This window comes from Dicentrarchus labrax, unplaced genomic scaffold (assembly GCF_905237075.1).
Source record: "Dicentrarchus labrax unplaced genomic scaffold, dlabrax2021, whole genome shotgun sequence".
Taxonomy (NCBI): domain Eukaryota; kingdom Metazoa; phylum Chordata; class Actinopteri; family Moronidae; genus Dicentrarchus; species Dicentrarchus labrax.
The window spans coordinates 25,257,959-25,278,312 of NW_026136705.1; the positions used below are offsets into that span (position 1 = coordinate 25,257,959).

The window sequence follows — 20,354 nt, forward strand, 5'->3', positions numbered from 1 at the left end:
TTTCACATTCATCTGCTGAAAGTGGAAAGTTTCTCTGTGCTCATTAAAATCTGATTTTATAGAGCAGGGCCTACGAGCATGATTTGTGACAAATTGTTTGGAAATCAATGCAACTTGAAGTGATATAGAAACTTGAAGCCGTCAGAGCACAAGCACACATAATGGACTTGACAGTAAAGTAGGAGACATCTTGTGTCCAGCGAGAAAACTTTAGAAATTAACAGAATTTGCATATTTATAGATTCTGGATTTTTTTTTATGTGGTAGAAGGAATAGATGCCTTTTTAGGATTTAATTTACTTTTTTTTGTGAAAAAAACATATCAGACACACATTGCACATTGGTCCACGCAGACTATTTGTGTGCTGATATGTCTTAATACATGTCTGGAGGGGTTCTTTAAATAAAGTAACAACAACATTAATCAAAAAGACTCTTTTAAAAGTTAAAGGCATAGATGCAAAAGTTCTAAGTAGAAGTAAAAAGTACAATATTTGCCTCTAAATTAGGGCTGTTACGATAACCGCAATAATAAAATATTGTGCTATTGATAAGCCAATCACTGGGGATGAGGTCCCCACAAGGTGAGGATTAATGTCAACAAAATGTCTTCACAAGGATAGTAGAACATGGTTGTGGGTTTTGGTGCACAGTTTCTTGAGAAACTGCAGAGTGAACTCAAAGCGCAAACATCACTTGAGCAATCAGAACAAAGCACAAAGTCAAACCAGAGGAAGTTCCTGTCCTCTCCCCGTTAGTGCTCAGGCTGCTTTTAAAAGCTTGTGCAGCCACTCATACACTCCACAGGTTTTATTCACCTTACTGCAATAATAAGAAAGAGAGGCAACACAATGCTCACTGCAATCTCATGCAAGTTTCAAGTCCCTGCAAGCTGATTCATTTGCATTCTCAGGTGCAAGTATTTGCTGCTTTTCTCGTTGTTTTATGTCATTCTGAACTATATATATATTTGGCTTTTGCACAGTTGGTCTGACCAGAAAAGCCATTTGAAGACATCACCTTGAACTTGTGTAACATCATTCACCACAGAAAGATCTAATCTAAAAAATAATTGAGTAAATAATAGTGGTCTCATTCATCCTGTCTGTCAAGTGTGTTATTATATTATATTATATTATATTAAATTATATTAAATTAATAATACATTCGAACCAATCAGAAACTACAATACAAAATATACTAAAATTCTGACTTTTCACTGAATTGTTTTGTCAAAATAAAAATCCAATATTTATATATATATATATATATATATATATATATATATATATATAATATAAAATGCCTTGTTTTGTCCTGCCAACAGTCCAAAACCCAAAGACATTCAGATTACATTGATATAAAACAGAGGAAATTTTGTAATCCTCACATTAGACAGGCTGAAACCAGCAAATATTTGGCACTTTTTGCTCGATAAACAACAAATACCTTTGATATCATAAATCAATATAGAAATGTGCTTTTTAACCTGAGAAACATACAGAGAATGTGCCCATAAGCTCTGCTAGTGGAGAAGTTGATTACAGTAAAATAGGTGTGCAGCTCAATCCACGCTCTCTCTACTGTCATTAATACACAACTATGCCATGATTGGTCAACTGTTTCTCTAACTGAGGGAAACAGCTATCAATGAGCGCAGCATGAACCCTGTTTGAATCGCTGAACAGACGTGAGCGGTTATTTTGGGGTTTGGAGCGAGGCTGTATGTTGCCTGAGAGGCAAAACCACAAAGCACATGCTGCTGCACGTAAAGCTGATAACTTGGAGTGCACGTTATAACTGAAGGGGACTCAGATGAGTATATCAATATTTTTTTTAACAACTTAGAGCTTCTCTCATCTGGATTTCAGCAGCTGGACAGTCAAAGGTTGTGTGTTAAAAGAGATTTTAGTGAGTAAATTATATTGGTAGTGTAAAATGAAGGGGGACATGCCCTCCCTAGTCCAGTGGAAATGACTTCCTTGCCTTCTGTAAACATTTTACTGGGCGGCCGTCAAATCTCATCCAGAGGCAATATCACGAAGATTAAACATGGTGATGCTATAAAATTTCTGAGGGACCGATTGCCCTTAGTAATGCTCCAGGATCAAACAGTCAGAGACACAGTGTAGAAGCTGTAGATGTATTTACTGATAACAGAGAGATGTTGTGAATACAGCCGCAGACTCACTGTGTGTTCTGACCAGGAGAAAGTCAATACCACGCCTCAGGATTTGCTATTCAAATACTGCAGGGCAGCTGCTACTCAGACATGCCCGAGTAAAAATGGATTATTGTCATAGATACAATGCAAACAAGATGTTTTGTTTGTGTCCGGGAAACAGATGATAACATCAGCCACAGAATTACCAATAAACTGATTGATAACAGAGAAAACAAGATCCCTGATGTCCGTTCTCTGCATTAGGGGAAATGTAAATGAAGACAAACAGCATGACAATATGGCCTGTCAGTGAGACAGGAAGGCACTGAAACACTGATTCTCCACCAAATGATAAACATGCATAATTAGACTCAAAGCAGTCAAATTAGCTTTTAGTCATGAAATCCTCCCACACTGGCAGAGAGTAAGGAGAAGCGTTGTGACCACCAGGTGACTTCTCAGCAGTGTTCTGGAGGAAGTCCATTCAACCAACAGTCTGTGACGTGATATAGTATCTAAAGACACTGAACTTCAGCCTGACATAACAGTACGGCCATACCACCTTAATAAATTGCCAATGGTGTTGGGTCTCTGTAAATAATCTTATAAGGAGTACGGTCTAGACCTGCTCTATTTGAAAAGTGTCCTGTCTATACAAATAAAATTGAATTGAATTTGAATTTAATTAAATGTCCTTTTTCCTACCAGTATGTCTAATGTTACTCCATAAAGCACATGGTGTGTATCCTCCTGAATATCAGGCTACAACTGACAATCATTTAAATGATCAATTATTTTGTGAGTCTTTTTCTCGATTAATAAATTAGCTGTTTAGTCTGTAAAAAAAAATCATAAAATAGTGAAAAATGACTGTTATCATTTCTCAGAGCAAGTGATGTCTTTTTTGTTTGTTTGTGGAACAACAGTTTAAAACCCAACAATATGCATTCAATACACGATTAACTAATGAACTAAATAAATTCCAATTAATTTTCTGTCAACTGACTAATTGATTAATCATTGCAGCTCTAGTTGAGAGCATGTCCTTCCTCATAAAACACATGTAAGGCAGTTGTTTTTTTAACATCCAGTGCTGCAAGAATGAATCATATACCCAGAAATGAGTTCACATTTTAGCACTTCCAGTTCCTAGTCAATGGGGGTTTTAGTCAGATGGTTGGGACAGATTAATGTACAATAAAGGCTTTTATTGATATTCCTCCCTTGCTACTTTTTTTTTGAAGTACCTGGATTGCCTTTCTTTAGACTTCAGTATCTTTCAGTGAATATGCTCTCATGTGGCTCTCTGGACTGACCGTGTCCAGTGAGTGGAGGAGAGCAGCAGTCGACCAATCAGCAGGCGGTCTGAAACATGAATGAGCTGTGGGTGCAACAACCAATCACTGATCCCCATTGTTTGTCCGGGGGAACTTTGTTTTTGTTCTAAATGATCTATCTTTACCGTCCACTCATCCATCTATTATCTGCAACCACCTACCCTTCGCAGGGTTGTGGGGGGGCTGGAGCCAAAGTTTTAATTAGCAATAGATGTATTCAACTGCTTCAACTGCTTCAACTGTATTCAGATGCTGTCAACTCAAAATAGTCGCCAACACTGACCCCGGGGGGGCAGTGATCTGAAGCTTGCACCATGTCAATGTGACAGCAGCAGTTCAAAGCCAGACTCGGTTTAAATCAATCACATGTCCTTAAATCCTACGTTGAAAGTTCTGAGAATAGTATTTTTCTTTCCTGGGACATAATATGACACATCAGCTGATTTTTTAATGTTGGTATGTAAAACACAGTCAGGCAGTAACTCAAATGTCTTGTTTTGTCCACTCATAAGTTAAAAAAACAAAAAAAAACAATTTAAAATGATGTAAAAAAGACAAAAGCAGCACAATTCCCACATTTCAGAAGCTGGAACCTGAGACCATTTGGCTTTTTTGCTTGCTTTTTTGCTTTTCTGGCCATTAGCTAATCAATGAATGACAAATATTCACCCAATGGGGGAACTATTCTGAACTGATATCAGGAAGTTTACTATAAAACAATAAATGCATGAACATTTCCCGAAGCATGCAGTAGAGTTGTGGCTTTTTCTATTGACCGACTGATTGATTAATCAGCTCATTTGTCACAACTGTGACGAGGTGCTGTCCACAACCTCTGCCAATATGATCTCGACGGGGTGAACCAGGGAGTGAAAACATCAACTGACAGATATCTTCAAGGACATCTTCAACATCTTCCTGCTGTCCTCACATACTTCAAATCCAGCACAAGTCCTTCTTCTTAACAAGTCCCTGACTGAGAGTCTAAAAACCTCCCCCTGCCGCACTCACCCCCTGTTTTGTCATGAAGTCTTTTGAGCACCTGGTCAGGACGTCTTACTGCTGCACTGAATCATCAAGAATCCTGCAAGGTTCTCCTCGATGGCGCCTAAACAAGCTGCCCTCCTAAAAGGCTTCAGTTTAAAACTACAAATGAGCACAAGTGCTTCTGAAGAACCAGAGTGAAATGAACCTGATAAACTCTACACTTCCTGCAGCTGCTTTTCAGGTTAAAAGGATTCAAGGGAAGAAAATGACTTTTACTGTGAAGTAGCCACGGGAAATGCTCAGTAGTTTTAATCAAATAAGCTGTGTTTTTTTTTTTTTTCCTGTGCCATCTCTAGATTATGAGAGGTCAGTACCATTATACAAGAGTTCAAGTGGATAAAGCTATCAAACAACAGCCAACAAGCTAACAGACAGCTCTTCATAGTCTAAAACTCTTCATGCAGAGGAAAACAGCAGCACAACAGACATGTATAAACCATGCTGGAAACAATGCACCATAAAACCCTTTGGAAAAACCAAAATTTCAAATATCCAGTCATTTTCAATAAGATGATGATTATTATGTATTAGGCTGCGTTCAGGTCACATGGGGTCAAAGGTAAGTCGTCATCAGACAATGGTACACCTGAAGAGTTGTTCATCTGAGGGCAAGAATATAGACAAACTAACGCTTTTTACCTTTAATTTGCATTTGATTACCTTGAATGACGGACTGAATGACCATATTTGTTTGCATTTCCAGGTACTTCTGAACATTATTTAGGCATTTAGTGTTTAAGTTAGTTTGAAAGTTGTAACTTCTAAAAGAAGAAATCATATATTATTCCTCTTACAAAACTCATAGAAGAGTTTGCAGCCAGTAACTGACAATACTGAGTAAAGTCTGGGCCACACTGCCTGCGTGTGCAGCGCATAGTTATGGCTCCCTTTTTATTTCAGTGCCCATGGTAACAGGTGAGCGCAGTCACAAAATCATCTGTTCATTGTCCTATTCACAATATACCAGCAACATATACACCTTTCACACGTCACACATGAAAAAAACATATACTGAACACCTCCTGTATCGGTTTCAGATTAAAAGCTCTCTAGCGTTTTTGTCCTTCTAGCGTTCTATTAATATGTTAACAACGCTTTTATTGTATTGTATTTATCAAAGGCAAACTTTTTAACAGAATTAAAAGAAAAACATCAAACTAAAGCTACAGGTTACTTGGGGATTGAACTTTCATTTGACAGCCAGCCTGGTGTATCCCACATGATTAAAACAAACAAGAAATACGTCAGGAGAAAATTACACTAATAGATGTAACTAGGGTAATTATAGGTCGTCTCAAAACACTTTGGTGCTGTTTTCTGTCTGTCATGACGTCAGCCACATTCCTTTTATATGTACCTGACCTTAAGTAGCTCAAACGAACCGTATGAACTTACAGTGGGTATTTTTATACAGACATGCAATTGTGTACGTTTTGTTGCAGATAAACTGTCCTAATGTCAGAGGAAGAATTTATACAGATACGGCAAATCACACATTATTATATGAAACTGGTTACTGGGCTTCTCAAACTCATGCTCTAACACAGGTCTAGTTAATAGAGTTCTTAAACTTTATGATAAACTTCACATTTGCATCTTTACTAACGGCTGTCCTTTGCTTTCGCACAGTCCCTGTCGTTTGATTGATGGTCAATTTGAGCGTCTTTTTTAGGAGAATATTAACTGTAAATGAACACATAGATTAATCTTGTTTTATTATTTAAGAAAATGTGCAGAGGGTTTTGAGTAGTGTCTGCAGGTCTACCTTTCAGGCTGCAGGTACAACCTCCACCAGTCACAGGCTGGGACAGTAGGCTCTGTACAGCCTGAAAAAAAGTCCATATATCGCCAACTCCTGCTCTTACAGCTTCATCTCTGTGAGCGCACGATAATAACTGAAGGCAACCTAGCTTAACAGGTTGATCTTCTCACTGGACATTGTTTAGGTAATGAAGAAATCGAAGTGTTTGCCTATCTTCACATCAGTGTGCAATACTGCTGTCACACTACGTGATTTTTACTCACTGAGGTTCAAACTGTTTCCTCTCTCCCTGCCATTTGCAGCCATGGGAAGTTGCCTAATGTTGCCTGTTGTAAAGGAAAACTCCACCCTAAACTTTTAACACCATCTAAAATGTCTTTGTTCCAATTCTATACCCATTTTTTTCCTTTTTGCCTCCGTCCATGAATAACTAGTAAGTGTAAGTCTTTGTTGCTCTTGGATAAAAAAAATAACAGAAATCCAAAGCAGAGACAGAGAGACCTTTGACTTGTTATGAATAATAGTTAATTGTAGTAAGTTAGTTGCAGATGGCTTTCAAGCAACTTTTAGGTCTGTGCAATGAGATTTCTGAGGAAATAAACTGCCATGGAAATCGGTGCTTTGGAAAATGGTGGTAATGTGAAGTATAAGCAAATTGTAACTAAATGAGCCATCCAGCAATTTAGTATTCTACTTTCATAAAGTTCAGGGACTCAAAAGAGACAAGTAGTTGTTACAAGCAATACAACAAACTGGCAATGTTTTTTACTTAAATCAGGAACCTTCGAATCAAAGAATAAGAGAACAAGATTGAAGATATGAATAGGAATTTGATGCCAACTTTCAATATTAGGTGGTTTCCATTCCTCTGTATAGCTGGCTTTGTCTATTTATTATTATTACATGGGTAGTACGATTTGAATTAATTTTACATAAAGTAAAATTCAAGGTTATGGACAGCAACATGTTGCTGCTAGCATAACCAATACTGTTGGCAAACCACTGACATACTTTAGATTTACAGACTTTTTAGTCTTTTTCCACAAAGGAGGTAAATTCACGTAGTTCCACATTAAAAAAAAGCATCTATTTCAGTCTCTACACTTAAATCGCTGCATCCTATAATTTCCCAAATGCACCGTACAGTAATACTGTCTTTCATTTGACCAATGCTACATCCTAAATCCCCACTTCCCTCAAACCCCCCCACCGGTGTGTGGCAAGCTTTCAAATTTTCAACCCTAAGCCAAGATAAACTTGATGGCGTACAGTAATCAAACTTTGGAAAGCTGTAAAATCCGAGGAGTCTGCCTTTAAAAGGCTTAAAGATACAAAAAATATACATACAGTCCTTTAAACTGAATGCTGTTACCTCCTCCAGTGAAGACTTGCGCTGGGTGTGTTGACAACTAATAAGCAGTGAACTTATCTGCCTCATCAGGCTGCATAAATCTCTTTGCATTAACTTCCTTCAAACCTATATAAACATCTTATATTATCAAGTGTGTCTTTTTATAGCTGAATCACACAGTCTAGTACGTCTGTCCAACACATATGATAATGGTGATGATGATAAAAACACCTTTTGCTCCCTGGTGATAAAAGAACATCGAGTCTCCAGTGAGGTCAGAGGTCAGGGAGATATGGTGCCTTGCTCTGCCCAGATGAAGGGCACTTCAGCTGGGCGGATGGGGTGCCAACACCGAGGCTTGAGTCCTGGTCCTCTCCAAGCACAACAGATAAGCTGAATTGAGCAGATGAGCTCACAGTGAGGGATCATGACACTCATCTTCTCCTGTCCCTCTGCAGATGGCATTAGGATTATGTTGGCAACAGTCACCAAACCTTTGTTTCCTGTTTAGGATAACAATAACAGAGGGCTCTCTGATGGTGTTTCCATTGTTCACAATAAGATGTCGGTGTACAGTTTATGCTGTAACTACCCAGGAGTGTTATCATGCCATAGGACAGACTGCAGTGTTTGAAAGATGTTTTTATCCTACATTTGCATTTTATGCCTTTATCTAAACCTGGGGTGACTTAAGAGATCTTAGGAGGCCCTCATATGTATTTAAAACATCACTCATTTTAACATGAAACCTAAAACTCAATGACCAGACATTGAAATTCTGTGCACAGGCTACAAACCTCAGGACAGCACAGCTGCTATGCCTCAACATCCTGTTTCGCAAACGTCAGGACGATGCTGCAACATCAGCAAGGGAAACCCGATGTGTCGCTGCAATCACATTTCACAGTTGCAACCCCTTCCGGACCTCTCATACTTCGCCTTCCATGTACAGAATCAGAGCCATGCCAAACTTATGTTAAGAATCTGGGCATTTTTACGCGCCCGCTTGTCACAAGTGTGTCGGTTTACTTTAAGCAACGTACACAATACTGACAGCGTTTTACAAGTCTATGAGAGCCACTGTTCAATTCGGCACACGCTAATAAACAGTGTTTTATTTCAACGAATATTCAATTAGATCTTGCTTGGCATCCCCGCTGTCTTTTACCAAGCCCCGCTGTGAAGGTGGTTACCGTGTTACAACGGTGTTATTGACAGTTTCATAGCGAGCACCGTCAACAAGGAAGGCAAAGATTTTATCAGAAAAAAGCGATTTACTTAAACAATTTCCGCGCCGAATTGACCACTGTTTGCCAAGAAGTTGGCCACGGTCTTCAGACAGGTTAAAGCACGCATGTACGATGAAGGATACGCCGGAAAACTTTAAATTGCTAACGTTGTAAACGGAGTTCGGCACGTCGCTCTATCCGCTCGAGAGAACGGCGCGTATTTTAGGTAATATCCTGTTCGTATTGAACCGGCATCATCAAAAGATTTTGATTACCGGCCAAGAGGAAGTGCAGTAACAGTTTATATCAACCCATGTCCCGGGGGGGCATCCCTCCAGCCGTGGGACCGCTGCTCTACCGGGTGAGAGGAGCTGTCAAACCGCCGTCTCCATCCTTACCTTCCCGTGCTTTCAGCAGCACCGTGTTGGCTACGATGTTCTCCAGCTCCATGTTGATGCTGTCTGGGGGGTTACACAGCAGCAGCAGCAGCGGCAGCAGCAGCGGTAGCAGCAGACGGGGCTCCCGGTGCCCCACGGCGGCTTCAATCTCAGTTTATCCTCCTTTAAACACCGTCCACCACCTCCTCCGCACCGCCCAGCCAAGGAGGAAAAATTCAACTCCTCTGTTTCTGCTTTCGCACAGTCCCTGTCCGGTAACAGTCCGCACCCCTCCTCTCCCCTAATCTCCTCCTCCTCCTCCTCCCTCCGTCTCTCCGCCCTTACAAAAAAAGCGGCTGTCAAAGAGGAGGAAGAGACACAGACTTCTCACTCTGCTATAAAAAAAATTGCTGTTTAAAGAAACACCTAACGTGAGACAGATATCACAGACAGACCTCTCACTCTGCTCATACTTCCCTCCTCCTTTTTTCTTTTTGTAGTATACAAGGTGATACAAGGTCAATTAGTATCTTCTCGGGTAACTTAGCAGCCTAATTATCATCAGTTAAGTGTTTTTTAACTGAAATTAAATTGTTAGCATTCAAAATCTACAGCTGTTTTTTGGATCATGGGAAGCTATGGCTAACTGTAGCTGCAGGACCCTACTAAAATAAAATAAAAAATAAATAAAATAACTGTTAAAAGACTTGGTTCTCAAGTGTATTAGGCTACAGTGTACGATATCGAACAGAAACCTCTGGTGTTGTTAATCGTAAAGGTTATTTCCTGACCTTGGAAATAGAATCGTATTTTAATAAAATAATCTTCAAGGTCAACTTTCTGTCTTTTTCTGGGACTGAGATAATCGGGAAATGCAGTTGACAGCTCCTGAAAAAGCTATAGTACGTTGATTTTAAATGTACTTTATTAAGATACATTTATTCCATCAAACCCCCCGCTATCATGTTTTAGAATTATGTAAAATCTGGCTTCACGTTCGCGTCATTGTTGGAATTATTTATTTATTTATTTGAGTTAAAAGAGAGTTGTCCTTCCAGAAAAAGCTTTTATTTTCTAAAAAGTAGTTTTTCAATGTAAATCAAATCCCTTTGTACAGCTGCCATTTGACGTGTCACCTCCACCTGCACTGTTGTACTCAGTATGAGCTACTAAACCTCAGTTGCCCAGCAGCTTTGAGCAGAATGCTGAAACTAAAAAGATTGCTAACAAGCCAGCTTTTTTACTATTTTTTAAAACATCTTCCACCTGCCATTTTTGTTGTGGTATTTTTATTTTTTATTTTTTTTAAAGCAAAATAATACATCTTTTAATGTGCATGCAGTCATAGCAAGAGCACTACTGTCTAGATTTGTGTGGTATTTTAATCATTACCATGATATGACGCATTATGATTCCAGCTGTGCATGGGCTCAATATGTCCACATAGATCTGTTTATCAATTATAATAATGTAATAATGTTTCACATGTTTCCTGAGCTTGATGTTTGAACAGTTCCCAAGATGTTCCACAGTTTTGAACACTTTACTTCCATGTTTGTTTGATTTACTACTTCACAATAACTAACTGATCCACTGCTAATAACCTATAGCCACTAAAAACATTCCCACCCACTCCATTTGTATTTCACAATGACACAATAGGTCACAACTATTTTGAATCAATGCAACATGAATAAAATCCAATTTCTCTTTGGCGGCCAAAAAAAAGGCTTCAGTGTCCCTGGATGTATCAATCAGAATTGATGCACTGTTACGAATGCAGAGATCGATAGATTACTGACTCCAAAAGCTGCTGCTCTTTGTGGCTCATCTCCCATTCTGCAGAAAGTGGATTTCCCTGCACAGATCAATGAAAGTGCCACGGTGCATTATAGGTGCATTAAGAAGGACTTTCACTGTTTTGCCGTGCCGAGTGACGACAGCAGATCATATCAGGCAGAGGGAGTTGATAGAGTTATTGATCATCATCTGTCACTCTGGGATTTCTTCTCCTGGAAACTCGCTGTCTGTGCCAAACTTCCACTTGGAGCCATCCTCCCGCCCTCAGTGTCTGCAGTTGTTCATTGATGAGGAGGACGGCGTGACCTGAACTGTTCAGAGCTACAAACACTAAAAGGCCTCTTACCCATACCAGGACGAAGGAAAACAACTGGGAACAGCCTATGTTACCAGTTCCTTATCATATTTGAATCCTTCATGGCTGCTGGTTTTTAAAAAACAAATACAAATTATTACAAATTATTATTTTTATAAGTAGTAGTATTATGTTAATTTCAACATGTTTCAATGTGCAATTAATTGATTATTATGTCATTCTTTGTAATCATCTATAACTGCAACTGCAACACCACAATCTTACAACTTACTACTATTTATTTAATTTCTGTCAGCAATACTGTGGAATATGTTTACATTTACATTTACTTTGTATATAGGCTCTTATTATCTTATTTCATTTCTTAGGCTCTTATTTTATGTCTATTTCCATTTTTATTTTTACTATATGCATATATGTATACATTCATTTCTATTCTAAAGTCAAGTCAAAGTCAAAATCAACTTTATTGTCGAATATGCTATACATGCACGTCATACACACAGATGAGATTTCAGTCCTCTCAGACCCACAGTGCAACCAGGAAATAAAAAAAACTAAGTAAGTGATAATAGAAGAGACATAAAATAAACAGTCAACAATCAATCAAGGGCACTTTTATTCATTTACCACTTGTGGTATTCTATATTTTGTGTTAGATATTGTATATAAGTACTATTTCTTTAACGTTGTGTGAGTAAAACAACTGTTTCCCCACAGGGATCAGTAAAGTATTACTGATTCTGATTATGTAAACAGTATGACCATTAAAGGATTCTGTGAGAGCGTGACTTTCTCATGATATTCTGTGCTAAGGCACTTTTAAAAGTCTTCTCCTGGAGCAACTAAACAATAAAAGTAGACAAAAAGTAGACAAATAGGGATGAAATAATGGGAAACTGGCTGAAATGTAAACAAAAAGAAGACTGGACGGAGAAAATGTTGATGACGTACATCAAAGAAAACATACAATAAGGGAACTTTAGTACCAAAAGACAATTTATTGTGCAGACAAAGCAACAATAGAGAAGGACCATGCTTCAGGTAAGAGCATTTTAGTCATTTTTTTAATAATCTGATAGATTTGGGCCCTGCTGTTTATTTGACCCTGCTGTCATTCTGAATAAAAAACTGAGGTGACCAGTATTTGTATTTGATCGGCAGCTTGTGAGAAACTTTTTGACCTGTACTGACACCTAGAGGCGGGAAAGTAAAGAAAAAGGAACTGTAAAGGGTTTCACATGTTTTTTTAAGTTGTGTGTTCTCCTCATTAATGTATTGTGGACTAACTGTTCTTCAGCATTTAGACTCAGAATTCCTTTTAGAAATAAAATAAAATACAGTTGAAGGTTCATTATTCTTTGAAACAGCCGTTTAAAAAAGGTTTGTGGCACAACGTCCACGTATTGGCCTCCTTTACGTGGCAAGTTAGTTGGTGTTCTTTCTTTCTTTCTTTCTTTCTTTCTTTCTTTCTTTTTTTCACACTGTAGATTATTAAGATTATTATTAAGCATTAAGTCAAAAGACATGCAAGGTGTCATTTAAAAAAAAGATATAGACCTAAATATCTTAATTTATAAAATGAAATAGATTATACAAATGTGTTAAAGATGAATAAAATAGTTAGAAAACAGGAGAATACAAGCCAAGATATGGTTGAAATCTCCAAAATATTTCCAGTAAGTGTCTTACTAAGCAAAGAATTACAGTTTCAGTGAAGTTTCAGTACATGCTTGATGCTGTACATTAGGACTGCAACTAAAACTATTTTCCCAATCAATTACTCGCTATTGTCCATAAAATAATGAGAAAATAGTGAATATTTGCAACCATACCCAAGTTAACATATTGACTGAATGTCTTACTTTGTCCAACCAGTGGTCGAAAACATGGTCAGTTTACTGTCACAGGACACAATTTAAAAACAACTATTACAAAATAGTCACCTATTAAATTTCAGGGAAATAGAAATAGTACTACGTCACATTCAGTGTGATGTTAGAACACACCTATGGCATTATTTTTTACATATTTTGTGGCTTACGTGTTGTAAATTTAAGTGATTATTTTTTTATTTAGTCAGTTTTTAAAACAGTTTCTACATTTTCCTCTACGTTTGTCTGTTATATTATATATATATATATATATATATATATATATATATATATATATATATAACATGTGTTTTCTTTTCTTTTCTTTTCTTACTTTTTAATATTCTACTATTAAAATTATTTTGTTTAAAAAAAAAAAAAAAAAAACGGGGCGTGGTCTCTTAAGTCACATGAGCGGAACAAAACAAACGTCTACTTCCTGTTGCCTGCACGTTTTCCCCCTTCACCACCAGCAACAAACCTTCCGCTGTGCTGGAAGAAAGAAAGAAAGACACATCGCGAACATGCCGAAAGCCAAGAAGTCAGGGAAGAGAAAGAACTTCGATTACAGCCTGGACCGAAAGAAACTGAAGAAGAAGTTCATCAAGAAATACAACCCGAGGATAGAGAAGTAAGCGCGCGTACGTTAGCATGTTAGCAAGCCGTGGCTAACCCCCCCCCATGTTGACACCATGTGAGAAATATAATAATATAATATAACTACTCTGTTAGAAATACTATAGTCTATAAATACGTGTTTGACGATTTAATGATACTAGATTAGTAGTTTAAACATCAGAGCATGTTTGTTGAAGTCTAAAGTCAAATAATAATAAATAAATAAATAATAAATAAAGTGAAGTATGCCCAGACATTACGATTTCCCTGTCACCTTTAATTCCCCTGTTTTATTATTATATATATTTTTTTATTATTTTAGTAATTTTACAAATTGTTTAGGTTTTAAATTCAGGGATTTTGATTAATTATTGTTCTCGGATTTGTGTTTTATCGTATAACAACTACTCACAGCTCTGCACTTTGGGCAGTTTTGTTCTTATCACAAGTCAAAAAATAATTATGAATTATTAAATATAATGGAATTGTTAAGATTTTTCTTTGTATGCAAACAAAAAGAAAGATAATAGATCTTCTTATTGGGTGGAACATTGATGATAAAATATGTTTACAGGTGGTTTTGGATATAAAACTACAGAGCAGTACCTTTTTTTTATAGTAATGATTTAACAGAACCGCACAAACTGGAACTTCCTATTTGTTGTCTGTTGATGTCATTGTGTGTCCTAACTTTCTTTCTCAGCCCACAGATCCGAAATGCTTGGGACGACAAGAAGTCCATGACCAGGAACCTGCAGGAGATGGGTCTGGCTTTTGATCCGAACCGCACGCTGCCAATAAAGAAACAAAGAGTAAGTTACTGCCGTGCTTCTGTTGTATGTTCCCTGTAGGTTTATTTACCCAGGAGGGCTTTCTTCAGAGCAGACACACTTCTTCTACACAGTCAGACCTACTGTGTCTTATATCCACAGTCTGTATCTTCAGAATAACTATAAATAATTACATTATAATCAGATTTGAATATCAATTTCATGGCTAATCTTCTCTCATTCCCATTTATGGGATGTTTTAGGGTGTAAAGTGACGGTATTCTACCATTGTAACTGCGTCTGAAACGACTGAAACATCCTGCTTCAGCCTCTAGACTCCTCCACTACCCAGTTATTTCAATGCATTATTTACATCTAGCTTCATTTTTCTTTGTATCCTGTTGACTGAATTCAAAGTGTGACCACATGCCAGACGTGGTATCTTCTTTAGTACTTCTTTTCCTCACCGGCATTGGTAATTACATCCATTAAAGCTGCTGTGTTGAACAATGCCGACCTCATTTACTGTTTAGGCAGCCTGCATGAAAGAGTTAATTTATCAAACGCTCTGATGTGACTGAAATTAGGTCAATTAGAGAGTCACCAGGGCAGTTTCAGTCAATTTGGGATGGATTTTCAGCCCCACTCCGAAAACACATCTAAATTTAACTGTTTGCTGTTCGGGTGCAGTTTTTGTCCCAGTGTTGAATGTTTACTTCTTCCATGTCGGAAATCTGAGATCCAGCTGCACTCATGTCAGTTAAGTTCTTCAGCTTTATGATGTGATTGTGCACAAATTCACCAGTTCAGAGGAGCGGCCGATTACTTTGATCTGACTCTGCAACAGATTAAAAGATTTTTATCATGTTCAGCTGCCAGATGAAGTTTATATTTTAGAAACACTTGATAAGATTAGATTGAACTTTAGTTTTCCTGAGGGAAATAGAACTGAACGCAAACAAAATATCAATAAAGGTTCAAGTATAAAAATAACAAATACATAGACAAAATCAATATTAAAATGGATGATTTTTGTACCAAATGTGACCATGATCATAGTCAGTCACTAGATCAGTGGTTGAGTGATTGTGTTGCTCAAGAGTCCCTCGGCTGCTGCTGGATTTTTTCCCCCTCAGAGTTGATGAAACAAAGCGCTGATTATTAAATTGGAAATAGTAAATGTATCAAACAGGGCAGAATTTTAAAACGTGTTCATGTGCTGTAGTTTGCGTTTGTGCCACAAGGGGGAAACAGAGTGTTGAGTATGATGATTGAACATATGTGAAACCAGACGAAATCTCCTTAAAACAAACTTCAGTTAAAGAGTCGTTAAATGTGTTAAACTGATACTTGAAGCAACTTGTAGCTCAGTCAGTAGGGACTTGGCCTGGGAACTGGAGGGTGGCTGGTTCAAGTCCAGCTGGGCCCACGGTATCGAGAGTGGACTGTTAGCTGGAGAAGGTGCCAGTTCACCTCCCGGGCACTGCCGAGGTGCCCTTGAGCAAGGCAATTTATTTTTCTGCCAATAAGATAACTTTAAAAATATAAATAAATAGGTTCACAACCTGGACTTTTTACACATCTGATGGTAAGAAAAGCTGAGATGAATGATTTAATATTCCATAGCTCTGACCTGACTAACTAACTAACTAACTGGCATTACTGTTCTTAACACAACAACAACAGAAGAAAACAACAGCTGTCATTCAAATAACTTGACAAACATAATTTTGGCTTTTATAGAACATGAATCAGTTGTTTTGAAAATCAAATGAAGTTATTATTATGGACCAAACATTGATCGGCTGTAATTGAATTATCATATTAATTAACAGCCGACAATTGATCTGCCCCCATAATTCTCGTTCACCCCGACCCTAACTGCTCCTGCTGCATCGCTACGTGACAGCCCATCACTCCACCATCCCCTGTGTGTGAGTGTGAGTGAGTGATTGTTTTTCTGTTGTTGTTTACTGGTCCTCCAACACTCTGCTGCAGTAACAGTTTCACCCTGAGGTTAATTAAAGTTAGTCTTGTCCTCTGGGCCGCTGCTTGTTTTCCTCCAGCCTGAGACGGGGTTAAGTTTGTTATCTTATGACAGCGTGCGACCCATAAATTATTAATTTTTTTTCTCTCCTCTGGGCTCAGGGCCACGGACACTTACACTCTGTGTTATCTTGAAGTGACATCACTCATGGAAAACCCCACATTTCATACTTGTCATGCCACATTAGAGAAGAAGATGGATGATCTGCGGGGGGGACCATGTTTATCGCCTTCTGTCCCGATCAATTAACCCAGAATGCAAACACACTGGCTCTTGACCTCCATTGTTCTTCATAATGTGTTTTTGTCCACACTTGTAGCTCCTTGGTGTAGCAAGAGAGGCGAGAGAGACTAAAGCTCCCACAAACATCGTGACCAAGCCCTACGTCGTCAACCGTAAGTCTTTTGGAAACCTCATCATGTAAAGTAATGTAATGACTTCTTTTAAATTTTATTCTCCAGCTTTTGCTAATTTGTCTTGCCGCTTAGAGGTCTGCAGGCAGGCCATACTGGGCTAGATCCTGATTGAAAAGTGCCTGATGGTACAAGAAAATGGAACCGCTAAATATATCCTCCCTTCCCCAGGCCTGCTTTAAAAAAGAATCTTGTGGCTGAAGTGCAATGGGCCTCTTCAGGCGATCAAAGAAGGCCAATTTGAGATCCATGAGTCTATCAGGCTCCGAAAGCAGCTCTAATGCTGATGAAAGGAACTCTCATCCTTTCATTCAATGTTTAAAAATCTCCTCAAGACACATATTAAGAGATGTAGTACTGCTTGGGACAATAATGTGTGTCTGATATGGGTTTTTTTTTTCCAACAAAGAAAGTATAATTTTCACATTAAAATACTTAAAAAGGCATTTACTCTTTCTACCTCATTTAAAATTCCTGAATCTATGAATATGTAATTTTTTCCTGCTGGAGAAAAGATGTCTTCTACTTCACTGTAAACTCCGTTTTCAATGTATGTGCCCTGTGGCTTCAAATTTCTACATCACTGTACACAGAATATTTGTGTTGGTCGTAGGCCCAGCCGCTTTAAAATCCGACTATCAATGAACTTTTCATGTGAAAACATACTTGCAGTGTCAAACTCTGCATTATTCTGCACAGTGAAGCTCAAACATCCAACTGGAATGAGTTGGAAAAACGTATTTTGAAGTGGAGGGGGACTTTTGGATTTCAATGGTGCAACAAAGCTACTATAAAAAGCTTCTTCCACTTTGACACACACATTTGAGGAAGTGCAAGATGAAGGGGGGGGGGGTTCCAGAGTTCATTAAAAAAAAGTCCGTATGAAAGCTTGCGTTGCCTTTTATAAGCGAATCCCACAGAAGCAGCCATTATTTCCAGTCAGAACGTGCACTATTGTGAATGCACTTCTTTAGTGAAATGTTTTCCTTCGCCTTCGCTCAGTGTCACAACTCTTGCTAGTCGTCTTTTCATGAAGGCTGTTTCGCACCATTTCCAAGGACCTTTTCGTTTTATTCAGTCGGACACTAAATGTAATTGCAGCCTAATTGGACCAATTTGGATGAAAGCTTCACTTTTAGAACGTCCTATGCACAGTTTCATAAAAGCTCTGAGTCTGCCTCCAGCGCCGAATGACTCTTATTCCTCCATTTATACCATAGTACATTTAACACTGCGTTAAATATTTCATATCCTTTATATTTACGTGTAGCAAGATGACGATATATGAATCGTTCTGCCTTTTGTGTTTGTGTGGCTTTGAACAGAGCTGGAGGAGGAGGCCGGTCGTCCAGAGAAAGACTCCAAGACGTTATCCTCCGACCTGATCGAGTACGCCCAGTACATGATCCGAGAACACAACGACAACTACAAGGTGAGAGTATGAACCAAAGCCTGAGCGGGTCCTGTACGACGTTAACACAATAACAGAGCAGGGAGATGAAAGGACCCCACTAAAGTAACTGCATTATCCAAAGCTTAAGATTGACTTTCCCCACTGACTTCAGTATATTCTCACACAAGCTTAGTAACACGTATGTGAAAAAACTGAAAGATTTTTATGGAGCCGAAGGATCAGTGGCTCACAATCGGCTGAGGATGTACAGGCGACCGTACAAGGATGAGGGTAGTTTGAAGCTTAATCTTTTACATGAGACATCAAGGTTTGATATTCACTTAAGCAATTATGTATGAAATGTTTCCGTGATGGTGTATTCAAGGACTCTCAGATGTCAGTAGTTATCAGGGCCGGGTGCCAAGGTCCGAGATGTTTTTCTTTGTCCTGGACGTGCTCAGTCGCTGCAGAGGAAAGTTAATTTGTCAGTTGAATATTTTTAACTTGCATGCAGCCGATAACGCGTCCTTCGTCTGTTTGGTTCTGAAAAGTTTTGAACAAAGCCGCACAGCTGAAGGACAAATAAGGTTTCAGCTCTGTGATATATATTTATATTTTTTCACAGCTGCTGACTTCTGTTTTTCTCATGACTTTAGATTGAAGGGACACGCTGGTGCACATTACGAACGGAGCTGAGAGCTTAGTGTGTTTTTTTTAGTTTTTATTGCTCAGAGCGGCGAGTGGCAGAAGTTTAAATTACTTGAGCTTTTATCAGTAAAGGGGCCTCATTCAAATGGATTTTCAACAGTTTTCTTTAAACGGGGACTGAGTCATCGCTGGGAGAACTGCCAAGTCAGAATCAGTCAATAACAGGAGGGTATTGTGCGAGAGTTTTTCTGCAATAAAATATCTTTTCAATAGAAAATTTTCCATCCTTGACTTTAAATTCTGAAAAGCTGAGTCAGTTACCTGCGTATGACTGCGGCAATTAATTGTATAGCCGCCCTCTAACAATGTCTAACACGAGAAAGGAAGGAACGGTTCTGTATTTGTCTCAGTTCGCAGGAAAGGTCCAAAACAATCGAATATTCGTCTCAGTTTTGACCAAACCAACTGTCCCGTTCTTTATCGTCCCTGCAGGAGATGGCCAGAGATGAGAAGAACTATTACCAGGACACGCCCAAACAGATCAAGAGGAAAATCAACGAGTACAAACGCTGCCACCAGGAGCACTATAACGCGTTCATCAGCTCGCTAGCTCCTCCGCAGCCGACCGACCAGTAGAGGGATCGTCAACCGTTCTCTGGACTTTACATCACTCTCTGCATCAGGATGAGGTGGACCTCGTTTTGGAGACACTGTCAGCAGGTCAGACAGGACATCTCATACTGCGTCAGAGGACAGCGGACCCATAATCAGAGTAACCGACGGTGACAGGAAGTGGAGATGTCCAGGAGCACTGGGGGACAAGCACTACTTCGGGGTCTTGTTAAGGACTTTTAAAGTGCTTTTGGACGTTTCACCCCTGTTATTATCCTCCCTGTCAACAATATTGTCCTGATTCCAACTGTATGTTCTGAACGTCAAACATGATTTGTATGTATTTTTAATGTATCATTTAAACACCCTGAAGCTCGTCTAGCAGATGTGTTTTCTTTCTCCTCTTACAGACACACTGCGGTGTTCTCTGGTGTTTCCCGTCTTTTCCATGTTTTCCCGATCATCACACGGTCACACAGGACTTGTTTTTAGATCTTCAGTTGAAGCATCCATTTGCTGATGTTTATATCCGGGTAGGAATCTCACTGCAGCATCGTGTTTGGAACTGCACTGGAGATTTGTGCTGTTTTGCGTTG

The 20,354-nt window shown here is 38.7% G+C and overlaps 2 protein-coding genes across 2 annotated transcripts in view; one reads left to right on the forward strand and one right to left on the reverse strand.

The window, feature by feature from the left end:
* grk6 (G protein-coupled receptor kinase 6) overlaps positions 1 to 9,551 on the reverse strand; it is a 56,063-nt gene extending 46,512 nt beyond the window's left edge. The window contains exon 1 of the mRNA XM_051400267.1: positions 9,289 to 9,551. Coding sequence (XP_051256227.1) covers positions 9,289 to 9,340 — 52 coding nt within the window. The 5' untranslated portion in view covers positions 9,341 to 9,551. The remainder of the gene's footprint in view (positions 1 to 9,288) is intronic.
* A 4,142-nt stretch (positions 9,552 to 13,693) lies between these two features.
* Positions 13,694 to 20,139, forward strand: nop16 (NOP16 nucleolar protein homolog (yeast)). Its single transcript, XM_051400268.1, has 5 exons — positions 13,694 to 13,888; positions 14,579 to 14,687; positions 17,012 to 17,087; positions 18,431 to 18,537; positions 19,639 to 20,139. Exons 1-5 carry the CDS (start codon positions 13,782 to 13,784, stop codon positions 19,780 to 19,782), a joined length of 543 nt encoding a protein of 180 aa, XP_051256228.1. The 5' UTR covers positions 13,694 to 13,781; the 3' UTR covers positions 19,783 to 20,139.
* Positions 20,140 to 20,354: the final 215 nt, after the last annotated feature.

Excerpts from the sequence above, each read along its gene's own strand:
- nop16 (XM_051400268.1), top strand. The coding sequence starts at position 13,782 with ATGCCGAAAGCCAAGAAGTCAGGGAAGAGAAAGAACTTCGATTACAGC. Across the intron at positions 13,889-14,578 it reads TACAACCCGAGGATAGAGAA|CCCACAGATCCGAAATGCTT; the intron begins GTAAGCGCGCGT and ends TTTCTTTCTCAG. Across the intron at positions 17,088-18,430 it reads CAAGCCCTACGTCGTCAACC|AGCTGGAGGAGGAGGCCGGT; the intron begins GTAAGTCTTTTG and ends GGCTTTGAACAG.